The sequence below is a fragment of the Magnolia sinica genome, chromosome 10, assembly GCF_029962835.1.
Source record: "Magnolia sinica isolate HGM2019 chromosome 10, MsV1, whole genome shotgun sequence".
NCBI classification, from domain to species: Eukaryota; Viridiplantae; Streptophyta; class Magnoliopsida; order Magnoliales; family Magnoliaceae; genus Magnolia; species Magnolia sinica.
The window spans coordinates 88,276,204-88,302,188 of record NC_080582.1 but is presented as its reverse complement, the minus strand read 5'-3'; the positions used below and the strand labels follow the sequence as shown (position 1 = coordinate 88,302,188).

Genomic DNA, 25,985 nt, shown 5'->3' with positions numbered 1-25,985 from the left:
TGGGGGCACTACTTCTACTTGCCCATCAATAAGGAGTACTTTGGTGCCCTCTCTCGTGCCGCACTGGTGAGCAAAGTGACCAAACCCCTGACACCTAAAACACCTAGTGGCCCCACTTCCACGTGAACTAGACCCGACAATCTCTTTACCCTTATCATCCTTAGGTCTGGGCTGAACATTAGGGGAATTCCGTGTTAGGTCTAATCCCAGAGGGGTTGGCCTTAGCACCGGACTCGCGAAAGTCAAACCACCTTCCCACAGATGCTTTAAGGTATTGCTTGACGTTTAACACTACTTGGTACAATTGTTCAATAGTGTCTATGTCTTTGGCGAGCAATTCTCTCCTAATGTCAGGACAGAGGCCCGTTTTAAAACCAGCAAGGGTGAGTATGGGGTCCTCATCAACCTCACAGCGGGTCAAGTACTCTTTGAATTTCTCAATATAGTCAGCAACACTCATGGAACCCTGTCGAAGAGATTGTCACTCCTTAATCAACCGCAGGCGATAAGAGAAAGGGAGGTACTTCTCTTTCAGCATTTCTTTCATTTCTCCCCAATGGACTATTGGGAGTTCCCTCGCTCTTTCTTTTTTCGTTCAACCATCGCCCAAAACCTCTTTCCTTGACCCACAAGCTTCATCTTGACAAATCGGACTCGTCGAGCATCCGACATATCATACCACTCAAAATAGTAGTCCATATCCGCCAACCAATCTAAAAAAAGCTTTAGGGTTTAAGTGGTCATAAAAAATAGGAGCATTTACTCTAACTCCCTTGAGGAGTTGCGCATCCGGATCATATTGGTCATGATGTCCCTCACAGGGTGGGTGTACAGGTATACGCCCATGACCAACTCCTTAGCCGCCTCCATTCCTTGGTCTAATCTTCTGACCACCTGCCTGAAAATGGGCATCTTCCCCAATGGTGGGGTTTGCCCTGAGGGAGGCTTCTATTTCTTCGAGACGTTTATCTATGTGTTGTTCCAAATGCTTATTCAAGGACTCAACTTGCTGGGCTAACTTGGCCACTGTTTCTTGTAGTTGCTCCATGTTTAGTGTGGGGTGCAAACCGGAGCCGCGACCCGTACGTGTGGGCATACACTGACTTGCTCAACCTAAGGACCTTCTATGACAACTATATGTGTCTAAAAACTAAATGACCCTACGAGACTCTATGAAGAAGACTACACACTGTTACTAAAATTCAGCTATATATATATCAGAGACTACGGTTTTCTATCAGCTATATATGATGGACTGAATGCATGAATGACTCAAACAAACTAAACCCGATACCAAATTTGATGCAGGACATGAAAAATTAAATATGATGTGCAAGATTGCAGGCTTAGATCACACCAATTCAGAAACAATCACACAAATTCCACATCCCACATGAAAATCCAAACATTCAATTAAAGGGGAATCTATGCGTGTCTAAGCCGACACAGGCTAGGACTGGACCAATAAAATTATAAGCCAAACAATGTCAAAGGGAAATAAAATCAACTACTCATGCATAAAAATCAGTCCCTAATCCAAGGGATTCTCTAATTTCAATTCAAGGAACCCTAAGGTGATAAAAAGGGGCAAATCAATTAGGGATCATGTAATATAGGGTGAGGATTCATGAAAAAACGGCTATGAGAGGATAAAAGAGGATAAAAACCTGAGCCAAAAGATGATCCCGCGTGTGGACAGCAACAATGGCCCAGATGGACGTGCGTGTGATCCCGGCCGCACGTGTGTGGGGCCCACTATTCAGAAAAAGGCCACCTTGGCCCTGGTCGGCCAGGGATGGACTCCAAAACCTCTAAATCTCAGCTCGATCCGATGTACGGTTTGTGCGTGGTGCTCCGCCAAAGTTTCAGCTCGCCTGCGGACCGAAATCTGGAAACCTGCTTCAATGAAGAAATCTGATGCAACAAAAGGATAAATTCGAAGTACGGATGGTGGGGGAAGATAGAAAAAAAGATGATGGAAGATGGGGGTGAATTGGGATCGATGTGACTTCGCACTACAGTAGTTAGCCATTCGAAAAGGGAGGGCTTCACACCCACTTTTGAATTCTTCCACAACTCACGAAGAGAGCAGAAAAATAAAGTAGAAATTTTTTATTAACTTCAATGAAATGAAAAGAATTACAAAGGGTGCCTATTTATAGGGAGAACTCTATATCCAAAAACTCGCACCATGTACGACACCTATTACTTGGCGATGAAGTAAACTAAAATAAAAATCATATAAGAAAATCTAAAGCGTTCATGATGTTCTAAATAATAATAATAAGCAAAACCTAAAATATAAAACCAATCCGACGAGTGGGCCACGATCATGAGATCCCATGGTGGGCTTTTCTTGACTATCGGGCCACTTTTCTGAACTAAAACTTGTCTTCTAGCTAGGAGGCCCTCCTTGGACGTCGTCATCAAGCCAGATCGATGGTAGGGTCCTCCTTCTGAGTACGTACGTGCGTAGAAGTGGTGGTGTGCGGGCGGGCGTGTGCACAATGTCCTTATCAAATGGCCACTACTGTTACCTTTGCGATATGGGTTGTAATGACCGTTTTGGTCATTTTTTATTTAAAAAAAAAAAAAAACCAAAAAAACATGTATCGGCCCCATAACAGACCGTTAAGGGACATTATGGCTGTTACAGGTCAACGGCCTATGGCCCCGTAATGTGTAATGATTGCCGCTGTTATGGCACACTATGATTTGGAAGCTGAAAGCCTTTTTGTTTTGGAAGATCAATGATTGGAAGTTTCTCTTTGATCACTGTCCACATGAATGCTGAAAGCCTGAAATCCAATGTAGCGCTGTCGTCTTCCACACCATTGAAGGAAAAAGGTAGAGGGGATTTCTTGGACACAGTCCTGATTAGAGAACTGACTTGAGTCCACTTCCAAATTTTGTGATTCCTGTCGATGCCACCCATGACCCACTTTTTTCTGAACACCCAGGTATCTGTTCATTTCACAGCTTTCTTCTAAATCTGATGTTCCAGACTGGCTGACTGCCTATTACCATGAAGCAATCCTTGAGAAATTCTCCCTTGTTTGCTGACACTCCATAAAGCTTGGGAAATCTCTTGGCTAAGGACTGATCACCCACCCACCTCTGCCTGCTTTGAATATTGTCTCCTCTCGCATGAACCTACCCCATAGGTTTCTTCAGCCCTTACCTTGCAAATGTTCTCCACAACTTTGATTTGGCCGTTGTACATCTGGGATGTTAATTCCATACTTGTCCTCCACTATTTTGCTCCACTATTTTTCTCCTCAATCCTCCCACTTCCCTCTGAAATCTCCACTATCACTTTCCTAAAAAATTCCAGTTCCTTTCCCTCATCAATACCAACCCCAGACCTCCCTTTTTTCCATCTGCACCTCACCCCAATTCACCAAATGGAGGTTTTTCATGTCTCGTTTGCTATCCCATAAGAAATCCTGCTGCAGCTATGGTGTTTTTTTTTTCCAGACCAACTGGAATCTTGAATAGGGACATGTATTACATCGGAAGGTTGGCTAGAGCTGCTTTAATCAAAGTGATTTGGTCACCAAACAATAGACAACTCTTTTCCACATAGCCAGTTTCTTTTCAACTATCTATAACTGGATTCCAAAAAGCCGATCAAGAGACTGAGAAATAGTCATCCCAAAAAGCAAACGACAATAGGAGCACTGAGAAACAGTCCAGGCATCTTTTGCAAAAAATTGACAACAAGACGAAGGACTGCCCAAATTGATTGCTTCCAAGAATTAGAAATCACAGATGGGTGTGAGGGTAAAAACCTACCAAGGGTACCAAATTTGAGGTCCAGATACCAAGGGATCTGAAAGATCAATGGCTGAATCTGAATCTGGATCAGTTTTTCAGAACATAAGAAAAAAATGGCAAACTTACCTGTTTGAAGTCCAGAAGATTCCCAAAAAATATGTGTAGATCATGATAAATCACCCTGTCAGAATCTGCCCTTGCAGGTCTCCTTTGATCAAAAGTAGGTCCCACTTGATGAGAAGTTCCGAGAGCCAGATTGCTCTGTTACCATAAAGAAGAAGAGAATAAGACATTTAGATTGAGGGAATGAGACGAAGAAGAGGAGAATGGTTCTTCTGAGGAGATTAACTTCATTGCAATAAGAGAGGAATGTGTTCTCTTCTTACTGAACAAAAATGCATCATATGAAACTTACAGCTATGATATAAATACAATGCTTCTCTCTTCGTATGGTAATCCTAGTGTACACTGATTTACATGTGTTACAAGAGTAGTGTGGTACACTGTGGGAGATGGATTCCATGGTACTCCTTTGACCTTTCTGATCAATACCCCTCTACATATCTGTCCATCCGCCCATCCATCCATATGTGCATACACAAGCAGAAAACAGGGTGGTACCAGTGTTGTCAAAATCCTACGATTTATGATTTGAGTCAAATCTTAAACAAAACGATTTGAATCCCACCTTTGAATACCTTTTTATATGAATCTTATGATTTTATGATTTGAATCCTACGATTTACGATTCAAATCCCGATTTAAATCTTAAGCAAAATGATCTGAATCCCACCTTTGAATACCTTTTTATACGAATCTTACTATTTTATGATTTGAATCCTACGATTTACGATTCAAATTATACTTTTTCTTTTCTATTTTAAGCTTCACTTGGCTTTCATTTGATGTTTTTGAATTTGTGGGGGCTTTAAGAATCATTTAGAAAAAAAAGGTTTCAAAAAAAAATCCTTTAGAAAAGGTAAATTATTTTATTAAATGATATATATTCTCTTCAACATTAAATCATAGAGCTTTAAAAAAATATGATTTCTTACTTCTTAACTAGACAAAACACCAAATTGATGTATGACTTATCTGGCATGTTTTTATGAATGGTTATGTTCATGATGAACTTATCTATCTGTCTATCTATACATCTATCTATACATATATATATATATATATATATTATATATATATATATATATATATATATATATATATATATATATATATATATATATATATATATATATATATATCGTGGAGGAGGTTGTAAATCAAAATATCTTTTTTTGTTAGTCTACAAAATCAAATGCCGCTTTTCCAACATGATTCTACATTCAAGAAAGTTAACAAGAATATAAATTATTAAAGGATCCTTTTATGTTTTAAGGAAATTTTCTTGAAGGACTCAAAGATAAGAATCCTTTAACACTATCATGACATGGTATTACTTGGTGTATATTGATGGCAAAATGATGATTGCTGAGGGTTTTTTTTTTTTTTTTTTTTTGATTTGTTTATATATATATTTTATATTTTAAGAAGATCATAAAAAAATCTTACGATTTACGATATGATTTAACCCCTATTACGATTTGTGATATGATAATAATTTTGACAACATTGGGTGGTACATTGAGCAGGTGGGTCACCCACTTACCAGATGAATATATGGTTTAGAAAAAAACTTTCGATGGTCCACATTCAACATGTTGTATTGCTTGGGTATGGTCGTAAGGTGGACACACCTTATGAAACACTCAGATTTTAGGTTGGTACATCTGCTGTACATGGAGCTCAATGCGTGTGGATCAACCATGCTTTGCATAGACACACACACAACACACACGCACAGAAATAGAATCATATGCATGCAGGCACATGTCATATCTCCAGGATTATGGAACTGTGTACCTTATCAAGAAAATGATAACTCCTTGCTGAATTCATGTCTTTCACTTGGCATTATATGTTATAGTTTGTCAGAAGTTACTGAAACGTGAAGCATCCTACTGTCATATTTATGTTGCTTCTTGGACTAAAGAATGGCTTTACTTTGGTGCTTCTCTCATCTGAGCTATTTATAATTCTCATCGGTTTCTCTTCTCATGTCTTTTTTTGCTTGCACATCAAAAAAGGTTAATTACACGAGCCACACCTACACTGATTGCTAGCATTTACCTAATATTTAAAACATGAACTTACATCTTCTGAAATTAGCTACTTGTTTTCCCTGTCAGAATGCATGATGCAGGTGAAATGGATGTTCGAGCTTGCTACACTGCAATATCGGTAAGTGATTTGGCCTCTATATTAATGAGTGCTAAAATACAAATAGTCAGACTGATATTGCACAGTGCCAACGCCTAAGTGATTTGGTCTACATGTAATGAGTGCTCAAATACAGATAGTCAGACTGCTAAGTTAATGATCCAAATAGTGCAGAGTGCCAATGTTTAAAGTTGGTACAACCAATGTTTTAAATATCGTTATCACGTAATGTATCACACCCTTGGGATATGGATACATATCGGTTATCGCATGGGATATATCAGTTGTATCGTGTAATGCATCACTATTGTTGGGAAACATGGGAACATTGGGAAATTGGTCGAATTTTTTAAAGAAACTTCCAAGGATTGTTGAAAAAGACATCAATACACACTTAGAAATCAAAACAATACAAAAGAAGTGCATATAGTGGGGGTTTCCTTTGTATGGGGTCCTAATACATGCATTGTCCAACTGAACCGATGCAAGTATATTTAAAGTCTCTTCATATGATTTATAAACGTGAGAAGACATGTATGGAAACACAAGCAATACATTCAAAAGCAAAAGAAGAATCACTATATCAGGTTACATGTTTGATTTTGTGTTTGGATACAAAGATTGCAACTGATTTGTAAGAAATTAAGAAAATTTGTTTTTTCCCAATTTTCCGTAACTTGCCCCATCTCCCCCAAATCTTGAAATCGAAGTTCCAAATCCATGATTTTTCGTTAAAAACATGAAGAATCATAGATTTGTAACAATGTGACTTGATTAATGTGATTTATTGCAAAAATAAAAAATAAAAAAATGGATCGAAAATGCTCAATGGATCGAATGGGTGGGATATATCAGCACTACCTATGCATTTTGTATCGCATAGGTGGGATACAAGATATACTGTGGGATACATTGGCCGATATCGTCGATATTTAAAACACTGGGTACGACATCCATCTCGTCAAAAGGTTGGCCTTACCATGGAGTTCACCAGTTATAAAGAACTTGATCTACCCATGAGGTTGACCATACGTGTACTTTGGATCAAATTGGCAGCTAAATATTGTTTTCTATGGTGTGGCCTGCATGATGAGTGGATCAACCTGCTTTTTTAGCAAACTACTCTTGATAGTGGGCCAACCTTTTGGACAAATTGGGTGTGGTACTTACTGTCATTGTTGTGCCTTGGAAAACCAATGTTTATGTCTCAAATCTTGTTTTCATTATAGTTCGGTTCATTCATTTACCTCATCAATGTATATGGAACTTTAATAACATGTGACATCTATAAAGGTTAAAGAGAGGGATTCCTCCAGTTGTCCTAGGAACTTGAGATTGGACACAACAACCATGGGTCAAGGGAGAGTTGTGGGCCATGGATCTCAGTGCCTTGTTTGACCATGACCGCTTGGTAGGTTTTAGGATGGACATGTGATTATAGTCATCCTTTGTTAGGGACTGATGACGAGTAATGATGGAAGGTCTCCACCATCGGGCTCAACAATGAGTTGATTCCTTTTTTTCCTACCCTACATGGGAGTGTGAGTAATCATGTATAAGGGATCATATTATTTGGCCCTATGGATGCTTGCATTGGTGGATTACTTCAAATCCTTAGGAGGATAGGAGACCCATAATGCCTGAACTAGATTGACTTGTGTATGCAATAGCTTTGGCTAATCCTTAGACCCAAGGGCATGTGAGGAGTTCAAGGCCTTGGTGTAATATGCTTTGGCTTGCTTCACGAGGTTACATTGGTGGTCAGCATGTCAGTGCGACTGAGTGCATGCTTTAGGGTCCAACTGAGGCTTACATGATCCAACAAGAGATCCACTTGGTTGCTTGGGATATGATCAGCAGATTGATCTTGTGGTTTGGATCGAGTGTTCTCTTAGCCAACTAGCACATTAAATGTTTTCTAATAGTTAATCGAATGTTTTCAACTGTTGAATTTTGGTTTTAACCATTGATTTGTTTTAAATCACTCTTGATGGACATCCAATGGCCAAGATCTTCTGATCCATCCCTTGGACTTGCATGGGATATTTGGCTAGGGATTGCGGCTAAGGTTTGGTCAATTTTGGGTATATCGATAGGCAAGATTATAGACTTTAGATGTAGTAGGGTATAACAAAGTCTGTATGTTGATGGAGTAACATAATTGATGCCTTTTCAGAGAGACAGAGAGAGAGACGCGAGTGATAATGAGCTCGTTTGTGCGCGCGCTAATGAACTTCAATTCTTCACTTTAAACTTTAATGGTTTGGGTATTTTTTTACCACTTTGTTTCATTCCGCTAATGTTGTCTACATTCTCTTTCATAGAAGAGTATCTCCTTCCATTGTTCCCTTTGAGTTATAATGATTCTAGTATTTTTCCAACGTTGGTTCATTTGGGTATAACAAAGTCTGTATGTTGATGGAGTAACATAATTGGTGCCTTTTCAGAGAGAGAGTCCATTTTCGCGTCATCTTAGATGATGTGTGTGATAATGAACGCGTTTGTTGTCTACATTCTCTTTCATAGAAGAGTATCCTTTGAATTATAATGATTCTAGTATTTTTCCAACGTTGGTTCATTCCACCCTAGCTTCTTACTCATCTGTGTTTCTCAACTATCCAACTAGTATCATTGTTGGTCTACATTCTCTTCTATAAAAGAGCATCTTTCCGCTTCATTTGCTTGTTGCTCTTACTTTTTCTTTCCCCTCCTTCCCTTGGCGTCCCATTTAACATCTCCTATTGTCTGTCTTCCATGGAATGGATGGAAAAGTGGCCGTCAATGCCATTGAATCTATCTTGGAAGATTCTCCATTTAACCGTAATCCTTCCCTTCTCGTAAATCTCTTTCCACATCCTCCTTTTTTCCAAGCCTTTGTTCATATTACTATTCAAATGGGCCTCTAATATCCGGGTTTCTAAAGATCCAGTTACCTGTCCTGAGTCTAATGCTCAACCTCCTCATTTTTTAGATTCCGTATTTCTTTTTGTCAGTGTGTAAATAGATTGGAAATTTCTTCTTTGCCAATTCCCTCCAGGGGCCTTGACTGAAACTTCAATTCCAAAGGAAGTTATTGTTGCACATGAAGTTATTATTGTACATGAAATTTAAAAGGTTCCATAGTAACCTCTCTAATAACAATAGATGTTTATAAATCATATCAATATGGTTTGTTTTGCTCTATAAAGTCAATAAATTTGTGACTTGTCCATATTGAAGTTAGAACCTTTTGTTTTCAGATCAATATGGTATAGCTTTAATCATCATGCTCGTCATCAAAACCTTGTCCTAGCCATTTGGGGCCAGCTATATGTGATTCAGTACAGAGCCCTTTTAGGACTTTCTCTCCTCTTCTTTTCATGCCCTTCAACCCTAATCAATGTTTCTCTTCTTAGGGGTCCTTACTCATGCCTCAGTGTTAGACTCACAAGAGTTTCAACAATAGGTCATGGGTTCGAGTACCCATTGGGGTGAAATCCCACTGTGGCATGTGTGCGTGTGCGTGAGTGTGTGTGTAAAAAAAATGTTTCTCTTCTTAGTAGAGACATCTCTGGTTTTCATTGCACATATTCAAACATTCTTGATGTGCTTTCCATCTTGTTTGTCTGAAAAATTGCTTTGAATAACCTCTTTCTCAGAATTCTCATCTCTTCAATATTCAGACTGCTTTCTAATTACTTGAAACTCTTTCCACAGATACTGTTTGAATAGCGGACTTAAAAATTTTCCCTTAGGTTTCATGAGTATCCAGCAATGACATAACACTCTAGAGGTACATCTTCACTTCAACCACTAGCTCCTATTCTATTATAACATCCTCATCAATGTCTTCCCATCCTTTTGAGTAATAGATCAAGGTCATGAAATTTATCACTTTGAGAAATCTCTTGACCATTAACTTAAATATAGCCTCATCTCTGTAACTTTTCTCACTAAGCCTGATACTCCGTCTTAATTTTTTATGAATATTGGAAAATTTTAACTAAAAGGAAAAGAAAAGCTACAAATACAGCATTCAAACGGCTCAAAGACCTTTAGCCGAAACTGAAGAAAGAAATCAAAGTTCACGTATACAGCCACCATTTCGGGGCACATGAATCCATAATCAGAATACTATCTCTGAGGGGTGCACATGAGCAAATGTTACCAATTTGGATGTGCACAAATCACAGACCTCAATGAGATGGTCACACTCCATGGACAACGCCTAGATTTACTCCAACTAATCTCATTGCTTGAAAACCCTTCAATGGTGATTGGAATGAGTTGCAATTAACAACTAATCTAATCCCATGGAGAAGAGCGGTGTCTTTAGCATAATTGGAGTGGCAAACTCCCAAAGGCCTTGAAAATTCCAGCAATATGACACCCCCTAGTGATTTTTCACTAATCATCCCACCCTTGCTGGACCAGTTTCACGTAAAGAATAACTGGAAGTTGAGCTCGAACCAGCTCTTTGGGTTAGATGGTAGAGATAAGATGATCTCACTTTGTCCCAACTACTTCTAATTGTTTGAGCCTAACTAGGCTTCACCAACGGAATTATGAAGCTCACCATCTTCTTATTGAGCTTGCTTCATTCAAACATCGACTCGAAGATGGACTTAGTAACTGCAGCCTTGGGCCTAGCTTTACCTTTGAAAACCCTGTTGTTTCTTTCCAACCAAATGCACCCAAAAGTCGCCTTGATAATGAACTTCCATGAGACCCTCCGAATAGGACCCCGTGCATGTGATTGCCACCTAGAAAAAAGAGCACCCTCCAACTTCAAGACAACCCATTCGATCCCGAATCTCAAGAAAATGCATGACAAGGATAAATAGGCAGTGAATAAAAAGTTGGGAATTGATTCTTCTGGCGTGCAACACTTGGAACACCTACGCAGAATGGAGAGGCTCTACTCTTAAGGTGATCTAATGTTAAAATTTTGTTCAAGCTGGCAGACCAATGGATCACACAAACTTTTAAGGGAGAATCGCTAGACCAAACTGCAGACTACAATTCGGTGTATGAGTTGCCTCTAGATTATAGAGCCTTTCTCTAGACCACTTATTTATAAGAATTGTCTAATTTTATGATAGGGTTTGATATTATTATCTTCATTGAAGGCCATATGCACCCAAATATGCCTTGTCGAAAGGTTTTCATTAATCTGGGTAGTGAATACATTCTAGGCTGTGGTCTGGCGCAAGCCCTTGATTGCCCTCGAGTAAAAGATAAAAATGAGAGAGAACCAATCTATTACATGGTACAGAGTAGCTGATATGCAAATGATGCATAAAGTCCTAATCTATGGTCTGTCTTCAGAGTGTCCAGATCATTGATCAGTCTAAGGTACTAATGATAGCCTTCAGCATTTAAGCGTCTCGTATAGCCAGCTAGGCATCGAGATAGCAGTAAATGATGTGTATCACATATCTTGAGAGGCATCGGTTTAAGATAGCCGTGTAGGCTTGTGGCGTACACAAGCATACGTCATTCTGGCATTGCTAGGGGTCTTAAACGTCAGAGATGATGAAGAAAATGCATCAGCTGCAGGTTTGCTCTTGGTCCTTAGTGCCTAGCGTAGTGACTCAGGCTAAGGAGAGAAACTGATGTCATGTCATAATGCATATTATCGTTGAACAGTGGCTAAGGGAGTGGTCCTCTCTGTCTGGCACAGATGCTGCAATAGGTCTGTGCCCGGGCGTAGAGATCCGCCCCTAGGAAATCTAGCACCTGGAGCTTAAGCTTCCCTTGGGAGGTTTGCACCTGGTGCAAAGAATTCTCAGTGGGAGTGGGAGTGATTAGACGAGTGTGGCTCATGTCAACTAGGAGATGAACGTCAGTGTATGAAGTTACGAGAGCCAGATGAAGTTCAAAAGTCGAAGAGTTCCTGCAAATAATGTAATAGGAGGCATTTTCCTACAAAAGTTTGTTACACAATTGTAGATTGGACAAGAGGGACTCAGTTCTGTTGAACCTTGGAAACCAGGCAGACTGGCACCTATAATAGAAGAGGCTATGCACCTAGCGTTTAGACTGGCATAGGGAGCTTTGCACCTGGCGCAGAGTCTCATTGAAATGTTTTTGATGTAGAACTCAGGCAGAGCACATGGAATGGAGCCAGTGGCATAGACTCCTTGGAGCCTTCCTAGATAGGCACAGAGCCCTAGAGACACTCTTGAGTAGGCGGCTAGGCACAATGGCTGTCAGAGGTCTCGGAACTGTTCAATTTTCCCACATGAGTTCTAAAAAAGGCAACCATGGACCATGACCTTTTCCAAACTCAATAACAATCCCGTGCCAACTCTTGGTTGTGTGCGTGGGGCTCATGCTAATCTTTAGGCTTTGGTGCAACATAGGAAAAAGTGATTTTTCTTAGCAATTTATTCATCTAGTGTAGCTTCAATGAATGGAAGAAATTGCACGTAAAACCAAAAGATTCCTTGGTTTGTACCGTTCTCATGCATTCTTAGTTGGCAGCCTCACATTCCGAAATTTATAGCACATGTAGGTTCATACTTGTTTCCCCTAGTTGCCCCTGCTTTTTCATATATTCAAAATTCTATTGATCTTTTGTTTACAGGCCACTCCATCATATGCTCCTTTTCTTTTCTTTTTCTTTTTTTTTTTTTTCCTTGTAGGAGCCCTCTAACTTGAGTGATGGCTCTCATTTTTTCAACCAGGTTGCAAGTGTTTTGAACATTTTGGACAGTGAGCTAGTGCAAAATGTTGGTAGTTACATCCTGAGGTTGGTTTGTTAATATTTTTTGCTTGGATGTTGTTTAGCTTTGTAGTTGACTTCTATGTTATCCTATATATTTGTTCCAACCAATTGCCTTGAAATATGTTCTAGTAGTACTTTTGTCTTTTTGAAAGATAAACCAAACTTTATTTAACTAGAAAAGAGAAGAGCAAAAAACATTGAGGGAGAGACATTGCGGCATTGAAAACAATTATCTTGTCACTCTTTTTTTGCATTGAGTATTGGTAACCTCATTAGTATCTCCTATGAACTTTAGATAACAAAATTTATCTATTTCTGCGTCTGTCTGTTCTCGGCTATACAAGAAGCAAGCTTCCATGGCCTGAAGATTTGAAAGAAGTCCATTTGATAGCATTCCAAGAGTTCTCTTCAATGATGACAGTATCGGCCTCTGATAGCAAAAAGGTACACAATCCTTTGCAAGTAGTCAAAATTTCCGCTTCATTCAAACCCACAAAACTACAAGTCTCAGAGAATGCCTTCCAAACCTCACAGTTCTCATTTTTGAACACTCCACTATGGTGGGATCCAGGTTTCAACTAGAGCACCAATCAAAACTAAATTCTAGAGCCACGGCAAAGAAGGCTTCCACCACTCTTTATACTTTTGATCCTTCCTCCTACCCTCCATTATGCTTTTCCAATCACAGAAGAAATCTGCCTTTGAGACACCTCAAACCTCTGGTCTTCATAAAGTCCACTGCACGAACATAGAAAACACTTTTCTTTTAATGTTTCCTAGCAAAAAGATTATTGCCAAAGATCCTCCAACTTCTGTCTTTCCATAAATAACTTAAGGCACCTTCTTTCACAGTCCTCCCTCTAGCACTAAACTGAAACCCTGACCAACCATTGATAAGATCACTGAAGGAATTTAGAACCCATAAATTCCAACAACAAAAAAGAAGTGGTTCAACACCTCTTTTATTGTTTGACCATGAAGAACTAAATGATCTAACCTTATTCTTCAGGCACATAAAATAAATATTTGGCAACACATTGCCTCTTTTACATATAGTCCACTCTTAAAATTTTATTAGCAGTAACGTCACCTTTCTGGGGGAAAAATAAAAAGTTAACATTAGCTGTTCCTTAGTTGCACAAAGAGGGAGTGGGAGCAAGGGAATTACCAGTTATTTTAAAGTTAGTAGTTCAAAGAGGAATTGTTGGTATATTATCCCATGCAGTCAACATTATAGGAACTTCCCATACAGTCCAGTAGAGTGAGCCACACTATGATGTGTTTCAAACATTCAACCCATCCATCAGATGCGCCCATGATTTTAGGCTGAAGGACAAAATTTCGGCCCAATCCGTAACTCAGGTGGGCCATGTGCAGGGAAATAGTGGACATGGAGACCCACAACAGGTGTCTTGTGGGGCCCCCGTATAGTGGGTGTGGCTCACCTGATTGGACAAACCAAAAATCAAGCCATTCCAAAACTCAGGTGGGCCACCCTACATTTTAGAGGTTTTAGGCATGCGCTATTCTTGGTGATATGGCCTGCTTGAGCTTTGGATCCTGCTGATTTTTGGGGTGCCCATTTTCATGGTGGTCCGCATATGATGCACGATTCGGATGCCCCACACACAAATCACGGTGGGAGTGCTGTACACTCAACACTATGAGATGTCTATATATGTATGTATTTCTAAAGTTATGATAAAATATATAGTTTTAAAATGAATGCATTGTATCTTTAATTACTAAAAGATACAACTATATATATCTTTCAAAAAAAGAAGAAGATACAACTATATAAAAAGTTATGATCTTAAAATCTTTGCAAATGTATAATTTCTTTTAAGATTTTTAAGTAAATGTTATATGACTCATTATCTTTTCTTTTTTATGACATTATGGTGATTCCCCACATGTATATGTGAGATAAATAGAAAAATATCCCATTTAGAAATTTGTATATCGTGAGTTAATCTCGATATAGCTTCTTTGTCTACGATAATGAGGGAGATTGTGATGTAGGACGTGGCACAGATACATTCATAGCTTGGCTGGACCAAAAGAAGGCCAAATAGAAGCGGAAGTAGTCTGTCAGATCCGGGCTTGGTCCTACGTACGACATGACGTAATTGGGCCCTAGGCGCGTGGTTCGAAGAAATTCAATCCGGATGAGGAGAAATTGTTGTTTGAATTGTGAATCGTAAATTGGCTATAACTTTTGATCTGAGTATCGTTATGGGACGCACAACCTATCAATCTTTATTGTAATGGGCCATTGGGGTCAACCGACCACACGGTAGGATTGAATGCCCACTGTTAAAAACTTATTATGGCCCACTGTAATGTTTATTTACCATCAAAACTACTGATAAGGTTGCATGGACTTGGATCAAGGAAAACAAAAGTCGCAACTTCAAAAAAAAATATATAATAATAATAATAATAATAATAATAATAATAAAATAAAAGTTTTAATTGTGGGAATTCAATCCCTACTGTGTGGTCCACCTTAGATATGGATCTACCTCATTTTTGGACCATGCCTTAAAATAATTTGATACAATGGATGGATGTCATTGATATACAATACATACATTGTGGTGGGCCCTATGTACATGGCCGTAAAAATTGTCCATGAGGCATACATTATCTCAAAATTAATAAATTAAATTATGGCACTATTGTTGCCATGTCACAATTCCAAAATTAAATTATTTAAATGATTTTCACCATTAATTTGCAAACACTTGTTTTGCTGAAATAGGATTATTTGATATTTTTCATTTATCACTGTTTGATAAATATCCACCAATCCATTAGTGAGATAAGTGCCAATAGATTGCATGAATTTAACATTGATTTGGGGCATCAAATGGTCCACCAAATCAGTTCTAAATCAACAACACTATTTACTTGAATATAATTTCAAATTTTTTCTTAAGATTTATTGGGAAAAATTATATTAATTTGTTAGATATATGAATTATATAATTGGACATAAAAGTCCCTAGATTGTATGTTGAAATAAAATGTACACAAGTCACAAGGTATGTAATACACCAAACCTACAAATATGAGATATTTTGGTATTAGATTCATTCTAATTAATTCACATTGATATTATATAGTTAAATAATTAAATATAAAATATCTATAGCCAATACCAGGTTGTCTGGTTCATAAATTCATCAGATAGTCTGATACAGCTTCTCACCAAAGAGTGGACCGTTACACCACCATAAACATCTTCCAATTTATAAATGAATGCATATTTGGAATGCTTAGAATATTCTGAATTTAATCCATATTTTTTCATATTTTTTTGGCAAAAAAAAATTTGCACCGTTACGGGCCGTTACGCCCTTGTATTGCCAATACACCCCCATATCCGTATCGGTATCGGTGGGCACCGTTACGCCAACCGATACCGATACAGGATACCTTGCTCTAAACTTGATTTCCTTTGCCGATCGTCTTGCTCCTTGTGCCCTAACCGCTTTTTCTCTCTGCATATCGAGCTTCAAAAGTAGACCCCCTTGTCTTCGAAAGGAGATTGAATAGACCTCCCTTGAGGATCTATGTATTTTGCTTGAAGAAATGGACGTGTGGCTTGTGGATCACCAACGGCTCCTACTTCCAAGTTACAAGTCCTTCCGAAGCTGCAACCCATTTGAAACCATCTGGAAATCGCTATGGACTGGGTATAACTTTAAGGTACATGTGTCGCAACATAAGTGATTTTGGATATAGCTTTAAGGCACGTGTATGGCTTAGTGGTAGACTCACAAGAGTTTCAATAGTGAGACCAGGGATCAAGTGCCCATGTGGTGTGAGTGGGTGGGTGGGTCCGTGTAAGACCCGAGGCCCCGAAATCTGGTTCGTACACTGGATAGCCGTTGGCTATAGGTCCATTGTCCCGAGAATTTTTGACTTGATCATAATGTTGTTCTGTTATTGAGCCGCAAGCCATATTTCAACCCGATGTCTGAATTTTAAGATACGGACTTAAAATTAAACAATCTGAGAAATGACAATTATGTCCTTATTTTATCTAGCAGAGCCCCATCATCGAGTTTTCAAAATCCGTTAGGTCCGAGAGCCTAACCGTTGTGATCGTAGTCGAGTTACGGAGTTACTGGCAAAAACGGCATGTCAATAGGACACCCGGATTGTAAGTTATGAATAGATATGCATATGTATATTATGATAAAATAACTCAAATAACCTCGATGTTTTTAAAATCCTTGGAATACGTTAGTTCAAATTACTTAAATAGCATTGTTATATTGTTACCATAAGCTTACACTTCTCAAAAACATCACAAAACACCTCCCAAACTGTCTTTTTAGACAAAAACTAATTTTAAAACCAGTTTCAAGTCCATAAACATAAAAACCCTCTTTCAACATTCCATTTCCAGCACTCTCTTTCTTGTTGAGTGTGAAGTTGAGAAGAAGAAGAAGAAGAAAAGGAAATAGAAGCTGAGGTTAAGAATCAATCCTCTGATAGTTACAGGTGAGTGCATAGATTAAGAGCATGCATATATGTGCGTTGGGGTTTCCTTGAAAACCCTATTGCTGAATTTTCTGATTTAGGGTTAGGTTATTGCTGGATTTTCCTTGAAAGCCGTATAAAAGACTAGATTTTCTGATTTAGGGTTAATGTATTACCGGATGTTCCTTGAAAGCCCTATAAAAGATTAGATTTTCTGATTTAGGGTTAGGTTATTGCTGGATTTTCTGATGTAGTTGGTTAGCTTATTGTTGGATTTTCCTTCAAAGCCTTATAGAAAACTAGCTTTTCTGATTTAAATTGGTTGGGTTATTGCTGGATTTTCTGATTTAGTTGGTTAGGTCATTAATGGAAGATTAGATGATAGAGATGATTTAGTTTTGTTTAAATTCATACGTATTTCCATCAATTTCTCTCTTTGTCCCTTACAAAGGTCGCCTGCTACTTGTCTGATAAAACGTTTGAAAGAATTATCCTTCATCCTTTTGATGTAGTTAATTCTTGAGAAAAAGCATGCTTGTGGCATGAAGTCTTATAGCGGAATGAATCCCGAATTGGATTTAGATTGGCTAAGTCATGTGCATATCATATGCATGTTTCATAGTTGTTGTATCATTACATGATTGAGAGTGAATGATTCATATCATGGTATGGTAATCATAGTGGGTTGTGTTGCGACAGACGATGTGTCTATGATTAGTATGTGAATCGTCTAGATATAGGATGCATTACATGAGGCCCCTATGAGAAACTTAAAATTCATGAGGAGACCACATGAGGAAGGTCATCCTATGCTTGGCTTGTCTTGAAAAACATGCTATATTGTGATTGTGTGTGGACTCATGCATACAGTGATTGTAAATGCGATGAAACATACTTTGTTATTACTTGAGTTGGACACCACACCGAAAATGTATAATGCAACAGGACATGATTAGAGGGTCCGTGGGTGAAATTCCCTAAACCCCGATTGATACTATTGAGAGTAACCAATGCCTAGACCGGGTGGAAGAACAAAGCGCTGGAATGCCGAAATACCAAAGTAGGCAGCGACTCCCATCGATGCGTATCGATTGGTTGAGAGGTTTGACCTGACCTGCTTATGAGCAAGCAAAGATAGGTTGTGTGTGACGAGCTCGTAAATTGTCCGCTATCGTTTTGCTAGGCGACTTATAACTTCTCGCTGTTAGGTAGATAATGAGGTTCAACATAAGTGGGTTAGACTAGTTCGGCCCGTGAACTATGTAGTCCCACCTCTGTAGTTGACCACGGTGGAAAAAGTCTATACAAGTGGATAGCAATCATATGCAAGTCCCACCTCTGTTTCAAACCTTGGTGATCCAATTGGGAAATGTGGAAAGTTGTGGAAACGTTGAAAGGGTATGTACGTTACAAGTGGGTAGAAGTCCCACCTCTGTATATAAAAATGATTTGGAACATAAAAAGTGGCATAATGCATTGTATCTTTATTTTATTGTGATCGGTCTAGCAGGCCTGTGCATTATATGAGCATGACATGAAACATGCATTTTCACTGCACACACGCACTCACTGGGCTTAGTAGCTTAAACTTTCCTTTCAATTTTGTTTACGGGTGAGAGTAGGGAGCTGCAGGAGTAGAGGCTACAGACTCCAGTTGTCCTTTTTGTTTTGTACATATCAGTATATATATATACCCTGAATATGTACATCAGGTATAGTAAATATGATATGGTTTATGTTTTGGCTTGCCCTTGATGTACTCAGTTGTACACAGTAACATATGTTGAATATGATGAAATTTTGAGAAATGATATGTGTTTGTCGTCTTTACTTTCAGAAATCCTCCTTGTGGAGCCCCGCTTATGGGACTTAGTATGTGATAGTTGGAAGTCCCAAAATCGGAGTTCTACGGAGGCTGTCAACCAAAATTTGGTGTATAGTAATCATGGATTACCAACACTAGATTTAGGGTCGTGACAGTCCGTGTTGGGGTGGGGTGTAAAAAAATGTATAGCTTAGTGATTGTGTTGTTAGTGCAGCTTACATTGTGGTCCATCTGACAATAAAGAAACAAAAGGATCTTCAATGGTAAGGAAAATCGTTGGCAAATACGACCTTCACTCTCGTAGCTCTACAGGTGAGGTGTAGGTCAAAATTCAGGGGTTTTTGTTCATCGCTGTTGTCTTCTAGCTGTTGTAATATTATCCCAGTACAACTTACTGGAGGTGAAATTCGCTGCTGGCTGTAAAGCTTCTCCATTTTTATTTTTTTTTGAGTGAACGAAAATTTTATGGAGAAAAGACAAGAAAACTACAAAAGGAAGGAGATGCGTAAAACTTCTATGATAACTTCCGTCCCAAGCCTGGATAAAGGGGGAGGGTTTGGTCGGTTTGGTAGCCATGTAAAACTTCTATGATAACTTCCATCATGAATTAGGAGTCTATGAAATCAATGCCAATTATAATTAACAATTTAATTAGCTTATTAGTAGTTAATGAGTTCATATAACAATCACAGGCCAACAAGATAAATAAAAATTCATGGGATACTAAACTTAGGGAAAAAAAAAAACTCCTTTTTTACCCACCTAAAGGAAGTCCCGCTCACTCATACCGATTAGGTGTGTGTAAAAACAAATGTATAGCTTAGTGATTTTGATGTCAGTGCAACTTGCATTGTTGTCCATCTGACAATAAAGAAATAAAAGGATCTTCAATGGTTAGGAAAATCGTTGGCAAATACGACCTTCACTCTGTTAGCTCTATAGGTGAAGTGTAGGTCAAAATGCAGGGGTTTTTGTTTGTCGGTGTTGTCTTCTAGCTGGTGTAATATTATCCCAGTACAACTAACTGGAGGTGAAATTCGCTGCTGGCTGTAAAGCTTCTCCATTAAAATTTTTTTTTTTTTTTTTGGAGTGAACGAAAATTTCACAGAGAAATGACAAAAGAAAACTACAAAAGGAAGGAGATGCTGAGAGGGCAACCCAAAAACTACCCAAGAAAATCAAAATTATAATCCCTTAACTTAGGAACACAAGGCCCATTCGATGATCAACATGAGACATTGCTTCCAACAATTTCCTGTCCTTGTTGAAACATCTAGCATTTCTTTCTTCCCACACAGCCCAACAAATTGCAATCAGATCCATCCTCTATAACACGGTCTTCACTTTCCCAAGCCCCATCCCATGCCACACAAACAAAAGGGAATTAGCCGAACCCAAGCAAAGACCACGAGACTTGGAACAGACCCAATAGGTCCGTCCATGTCAGCCCCACAAGAGGGCAATGCACAAAGAGATTACATGTTATGGAGGCCTTGCGCGTGACTCCAATTGGTCGGTGTTGATTAATTCCTTATGTCCAATTGGATCTACAAATTTCAATTATATGGAACCAGTGGCTTTGTTGCAATTAGTAAAAGTTGCTGCGGACTTCGGTCAATACCCAGTCATCTTTGAAGAAGACTCTTCAAATGCGTTTTGTTGGGCTATCTAGGTCATGTTTTTGAAAGGTTGCTGATTTGATCGAGGGAGCTGGGGATTTACGTATTAATTATATGATTAGCTTCTCTCAAGTTCCTAGCAAGACCAATGAAGAAGCTAATTGGCTCACTAAGGTTGGAGAAGTCAGCATGAATCTTCACAATACCAGACATAAGCATCAATTTGCACTAAGATTCCTCTTCAGTTTGGTTGGCGTACATTATTTGTTTTCTTGTTGCTTAGTGGGTGCAGTCTTTGTGATTCTTCTTGTTGTATTCTAGTTTTTCCTTCTTCTTCCTCTTCTTCTTCTTCTTTTTTTTTTTTATATATATATTTAAATTTTCAGTTAAATTTCTTGTTTCTCGTGTATTGCTTGAAACATAGAAGTAGTCAAATGGTTGGTGATTCCATCTTCCCTGCAGCTGCCAAACATATGAAGGTGGAATTGCTGGAGAACCTGGTTCTGAAGCTCATGGCGGGTATTTTCTTCTTCTTCTTTTTTGACGTACAAATTTTACTTGTCTTTATCATTCGACATTTCTTCAGGTATTATTTAATTTTTCTTCTTTGTTAACTGTCACAACAAAAACTTTGTTTTACCAATATAGCTGCCCTACTTTATTTTCTTAATCTAAAATCTTTTAAAACCTTATGTTTTGTGCAAAATTTGAAGGTACACTTTTTGTGGCTTGGCCACAATGATTCTGATCAATGAGGCTGATCGTCTGGACTTGCCTGGTATAATTGTAAGGCAGTTGTCTTCCTTGCATATGACGCTTTCTTTTCTATTCTTCTTTAGCTCTTGCTGGTCAATCCATATGCTAATGGTCGATTTCATTGGCACAGAATGTAGGTAGTTCTTTCTTTCACTTCATTTTTGTTGCACTGCACATTTCATATATCTGTTAATTTTATTTGAAGTTCTCAACTTTTTAAGAAGATAACCAGAAAGTTCAAAAGAACTGGAGAACTGGACTAAGTTTTGAGTTGACTCAGACCCTTGTCAAGTCAAGAGTTGAGTTTTGAAAAAAACCTTGGTTTTTTAAATGTTCCACCTTAAAAATTGCATTTCTGCAGTAGGTCAAAGTGCTGGATTTGGAAGGTAACATGAAAAAGGAAATGAAAAGATGTAAAACCTAAAGTAGACTATTTCGTCAGTGCTGTATGGTCCACCTGTGGATGCAAGTCTTGACCTGCTTCACCTTGCTGAATTCCTTAAGCTTGCATTTTTCGTTGCCTTAATGCAGAAAATCTGAGTTGTCTAAATGCTTGGTTTGAGTTCATTACGTGGATAGTTGCTCTGCCAGGGTATAAGCATTCAAAATTCCCTGATAGGTGTCCAAATACCTGATAGACTAGATCCTTGCAAAGCATGAATACTGTACAAATACCTGATAGACTTGATGCTGCATGGACCACCCTGCTGAAGTAGTAGGGTGCCACAAAGGCATCTATGATGTGATTGTGAGGCAGTACCTTCTATTATAATGGAATGGGAATTTTAACATAAAAAAGTGCAGTCTATAATTCTAGTGATGTTGCCTATTCTCATGGACCATCCTGTATAATAGAACTGTGGTTATCATAACAATTTTTCTCAGATTCAAGGAAGAGAAAAAAAGTGGAAATGATGGGAGGATTGCATCAAAGGGATCAAGGTGTCTTTCTCTTGTGAAGTCTTTTCCAAAGTGAACCTATCAACCTAAGTTCTTGACAACCAGCCTGGCCTTAGTCTCTGTTGTCACAATCCCCATTGATTGCACTTCATATCCAAATTCTGCAAGAATTCAAATGTAGTCAAAAGCCAAAATAGCCTAGGCAACTGATACCTAGCTGCTTAGATAATAGAATGATTAGGGCATGAACCATTCACCATAGAAAGCCTCTTCACTTTCATATATAAACAAGACCATCATAATTCATGAATTTCTAGACTTATCGGGTGATCTGACTGACGTATGCCTTTTCTTTTCCTTTCATGAGGGGATTAGATAGTATCTCCTATTATATTCTATTGGTTTCATATTGATCTTTGAATGCATAGTTCTTTCACCGTTTTGTGACTAGAACTGGGTGACATTTCGTCAAGGAGTAGAGTGTGGATTTCAGGGCAGAACAAATAAACTGGTTGATGGCTGCTACTCCTTTTGGCAGGTAATGTTCTTTCCCAATTGCATCATCGTCTTCGTCATCATCTTTGCCTCTCCCAACAATTTGGGGTTGGCTTTTAAAGCATAGATTGGCAGAAGTTTTATGATCTGCTGCCCACTGGGTCCCATCCTTCATGTACCAAATATTTCCATATTGACCATTCGTCTGTTCCTAATCATCCAAAAAAATAAGAAAAAATCCATCTGCTCTCAAGTCTCACTAAATCATGAACTAACATCAAATGATCTCTAGGGAGGAGCGCTTGCACTAATACAAAGGTTATCATCAATTGTTGATAAACAAATGAAGTTGTCATATGTTGGAGAAGGGCACCAGAACACGGGGAGAACTTGCAATGTTGCAACCTCAAATTTGTCTGAAGCAGAATCTATTCTGGGTGCACATGAAGCTGATAAGGCATGCTATTTTAAATTCAAAGGTAAATTTATAGTTTGAGCAGTGCTTATCAGAAAATTCACTGGTGCATCATGTTGAGGTGGGTTATTCAAGGAGGGATTATTGGAGTAGCACACCCAAGTTATAACCATTCTGTCCGTGGTAGCTCCAGATTCTGGCAACCCCAGAGCTGCTTCATTTCACCTTACTCCATTTCATTAAAATTTTATGTTTGAAGAAAATATAGATCATTTATAAAATTGGGTAGGAATACTGTGTCAGTCCATTTGTGTCCATGCATGCACATGTGTGCACTTACATGGTAACTGAGTGCTGGTGTTGCAGGAGAACTTTCTGATATTGGGTCGTCTTTCCTTGAGAGACAAGCTGAGTGGGGCCCTTTGTTCCACAGTATTGCTTTGCAGCAATATTTACTCCTATGTTCTCAGGTACTTTCATCTTAATTAAGAAGCTTTCTGGCCCTTGTTGTTTAACATTGCTAGCAAAGATATTAAAACAGGCTCGCTACTTCTTTGCAGTTTCGTTTCTCTTTTTTCTTTACATATAATAGCTAAAGTCAAATTCGTAGTCTCCCCTTTACCAATTCTAAATCTTGGTCATTTGTTCATGTTTGAAGATGTCAAATTTCTCGAGCCTTGCTCTTAAATTATTGGTTAAAATGCAGGTATTGGAGGGAGGGTTTAAGGACAAGCCTGGAAAGCATAGAGACTTTTACCACACATGTTACTGTCTAAGTGGTCTCTCAGTATGTCATCATAGCTGGTCAAAGGAAGCTGGTGCTTCTCCTTTGCCCAGAGCAGTGCTAGGTTCATATTCTAACTTATTGGAGCCAATCCACCCTCTTTACAATGTCACTTTAGATCGATACTACAAGGCACGTGACTTCTTCTCCTGCTCCTAACAATAAAGATTATCACCATCTCTCCTTGAGTTCCCCCTACATGAATTATAATTTGCAAATCAGATGATGAAGAATGTGAACCCCTTTTGGATAATAAATAAAATTGATGATCACCTGTCTCATGGGATATTCTCACCTTTTCTTTCTTTTCTCCTCCTCTCCTTCTTGATGATGTGTGTCATGTGTAGGGAAACGCTATGGTCCCCAAAATCATGGGGGATGTTAGCAATGTCCCCAAAGTGTTTTTTTTTTTTTTAAATAAAAATAAAAAAATAAAAAATTTACACATGGGACATCCGACCATTTATCCAGAGTTCCAGACTGTCCATTCACTCATATCACTAGGTGCAAGCCTTGGTGCAAACATGCCTGATGATCCTAACCATCTGAATGTGGCTTGTTTTGTCACCACTGCCTGTCTTTTATAAGCCTCGGCTGGTTTGGGTCATCATATTGAATTTCTGCTTTAGATTCATAAGCAATCCATGTTGTGGGATCTCTCAATGGATGTTTCAAGGTGAGGATCATTGGATTGGCGTGACTTTTCACCAGGGCTTGCCCCTTGTAGTATGAATGAAAAAGGAAGTGTGAATAGGTGATTCTGGGCCCCAAATGTAATTTAAAGCTCTGTCGATTTTGCTTTGGGGACATCCTTTCCAGTTTCTCTCTCACGCTAGGCTGCAAAGACTACAATACTGTGTTGCCGCTGAGCATGCTGCTACCCTGAGTGGATGGAGTATGTCTCATGAGATGGCATGACCAGTAGGTGATTACTGCAGCCCACGAAACAAATTTACCAACATGATCATTAAGTAGGGGCATGTTCCTGGTGGCCCCCGCCTGATGAATGGTGGGGGGTTATGTGCCATGTTGATGTGATGCTTTGAATTGCCTCTTTATGCATTGCTCTTCTGAGCGGCGCTGTGGGGGTTTACATGAATGTGTGCCAATTTGGGTAATATGTGTGCTGTCTTCTACAACCTTCTCAGCATCATCTCCTGACCGCCAACATGCATAGCTGAATGAGTGTAATTGCCTTGGGTTCGGCATGGGTTTCTTACTGTGGCGAGTCCTGGACAGCAAGCGAAATGGACCATCTCCCTGTGGGCCTGAACAGCAAGAGAATGTTGAAGGCAAGCTGATTTCCATAAACGAAAACCACCCGAAGGAGGCCAAGGAGTTATGCTAGGTAAGTATGCACCACTCCACAGACACTAGCATGCTCTTGATTGAGATATCCAATGCTGAATGAACACAACCGGTGGTCTAGTCAATTAGATTCAGATGTCCATGTATGGTCATCACCTAGTTTGATTTTGGGCAGTTGGATCTTCACAGCTTATCAGTTGACAATATACCGATTTGGTGAATAGCCTCAACACCCAGTTTTGTCCAGAGGGAACTGATTGCTTGTCATGCAGCCTTCCATCTTTCCCACAAATATGCCGATTGTGCAGTAAATCCGCACCATGAATATGGTAGACCCCATCATAAAGATCACTCAACTCGAAAATCAGGCTAATCCACTCTTAGGATGGGAACAGCTGTATGTTTAATTCTGTCTTCCTTGTTGAAAGGACAGCCAAAAATATAATAATAATAAATATGGGAGAGTAAAAATATTGGGCTTGATAATGTTTGGGCTCAAAATAGTGGTTAGCATTAGCATTATCCGACCAAAGTGAGTTTCTTGAAAGGGATGTGGGCAATGAAAAGTGGGACCTACATGATGGAGGGTCTGAATCAATGATGGCTCTGTTTCTGGTATTGGTTTA

The 25,985-nt window shown here is 38.9% G+C and overlaps 1 protein-coding gene across 2 annotated transcripts in view; it reads left to right on the top strand.

Moving 5' to 3' along the window:
- Positions 1-24,345, top strand: part of LOC131217686 (protein farnesyltransferase subunit beta) — a 53,023-nt gene extending 28,678 nt beyond the window's left edge. For both annotated transcript variants that reach the window (XM_058212656.1, XM_058212655.1), the window contains 8 exons: positions 6,024-6,075; positions 12,723-12,787; positions 21,164-21,220; positions 21,415-21,487; positions 22,809-22,895; positions 23,145-23,331; positions 23,634-23,737; positions 23,974-24,345. In XM_058212656.1, coding sequence (XP_058068639.1) covers positions 6,024-6,075; positions 12,723-12,787; positions 21,164-21,220; positions 21,415-21,487; positions 22,809-22,895; positions 23,145-23,331; positions 23,634-23,737; positions 23,974-24,210 — 862 coding nt within the window. In that variant the 3' untranslated portion in view covers positions 24,211-24,345. The remainder of the gene's footprint in view (positions 1-6,023; positions 6,076-12,722; positions 12,788-21,163; positions 21,221-21,414; positions 21,488-22,808; positions 22,896-23,144; positions 23,332-23,633; positions 23,738-23,973) is intronic.
- Positions 24,346-25,985: the final 1,640 nt, after the last annotated feature.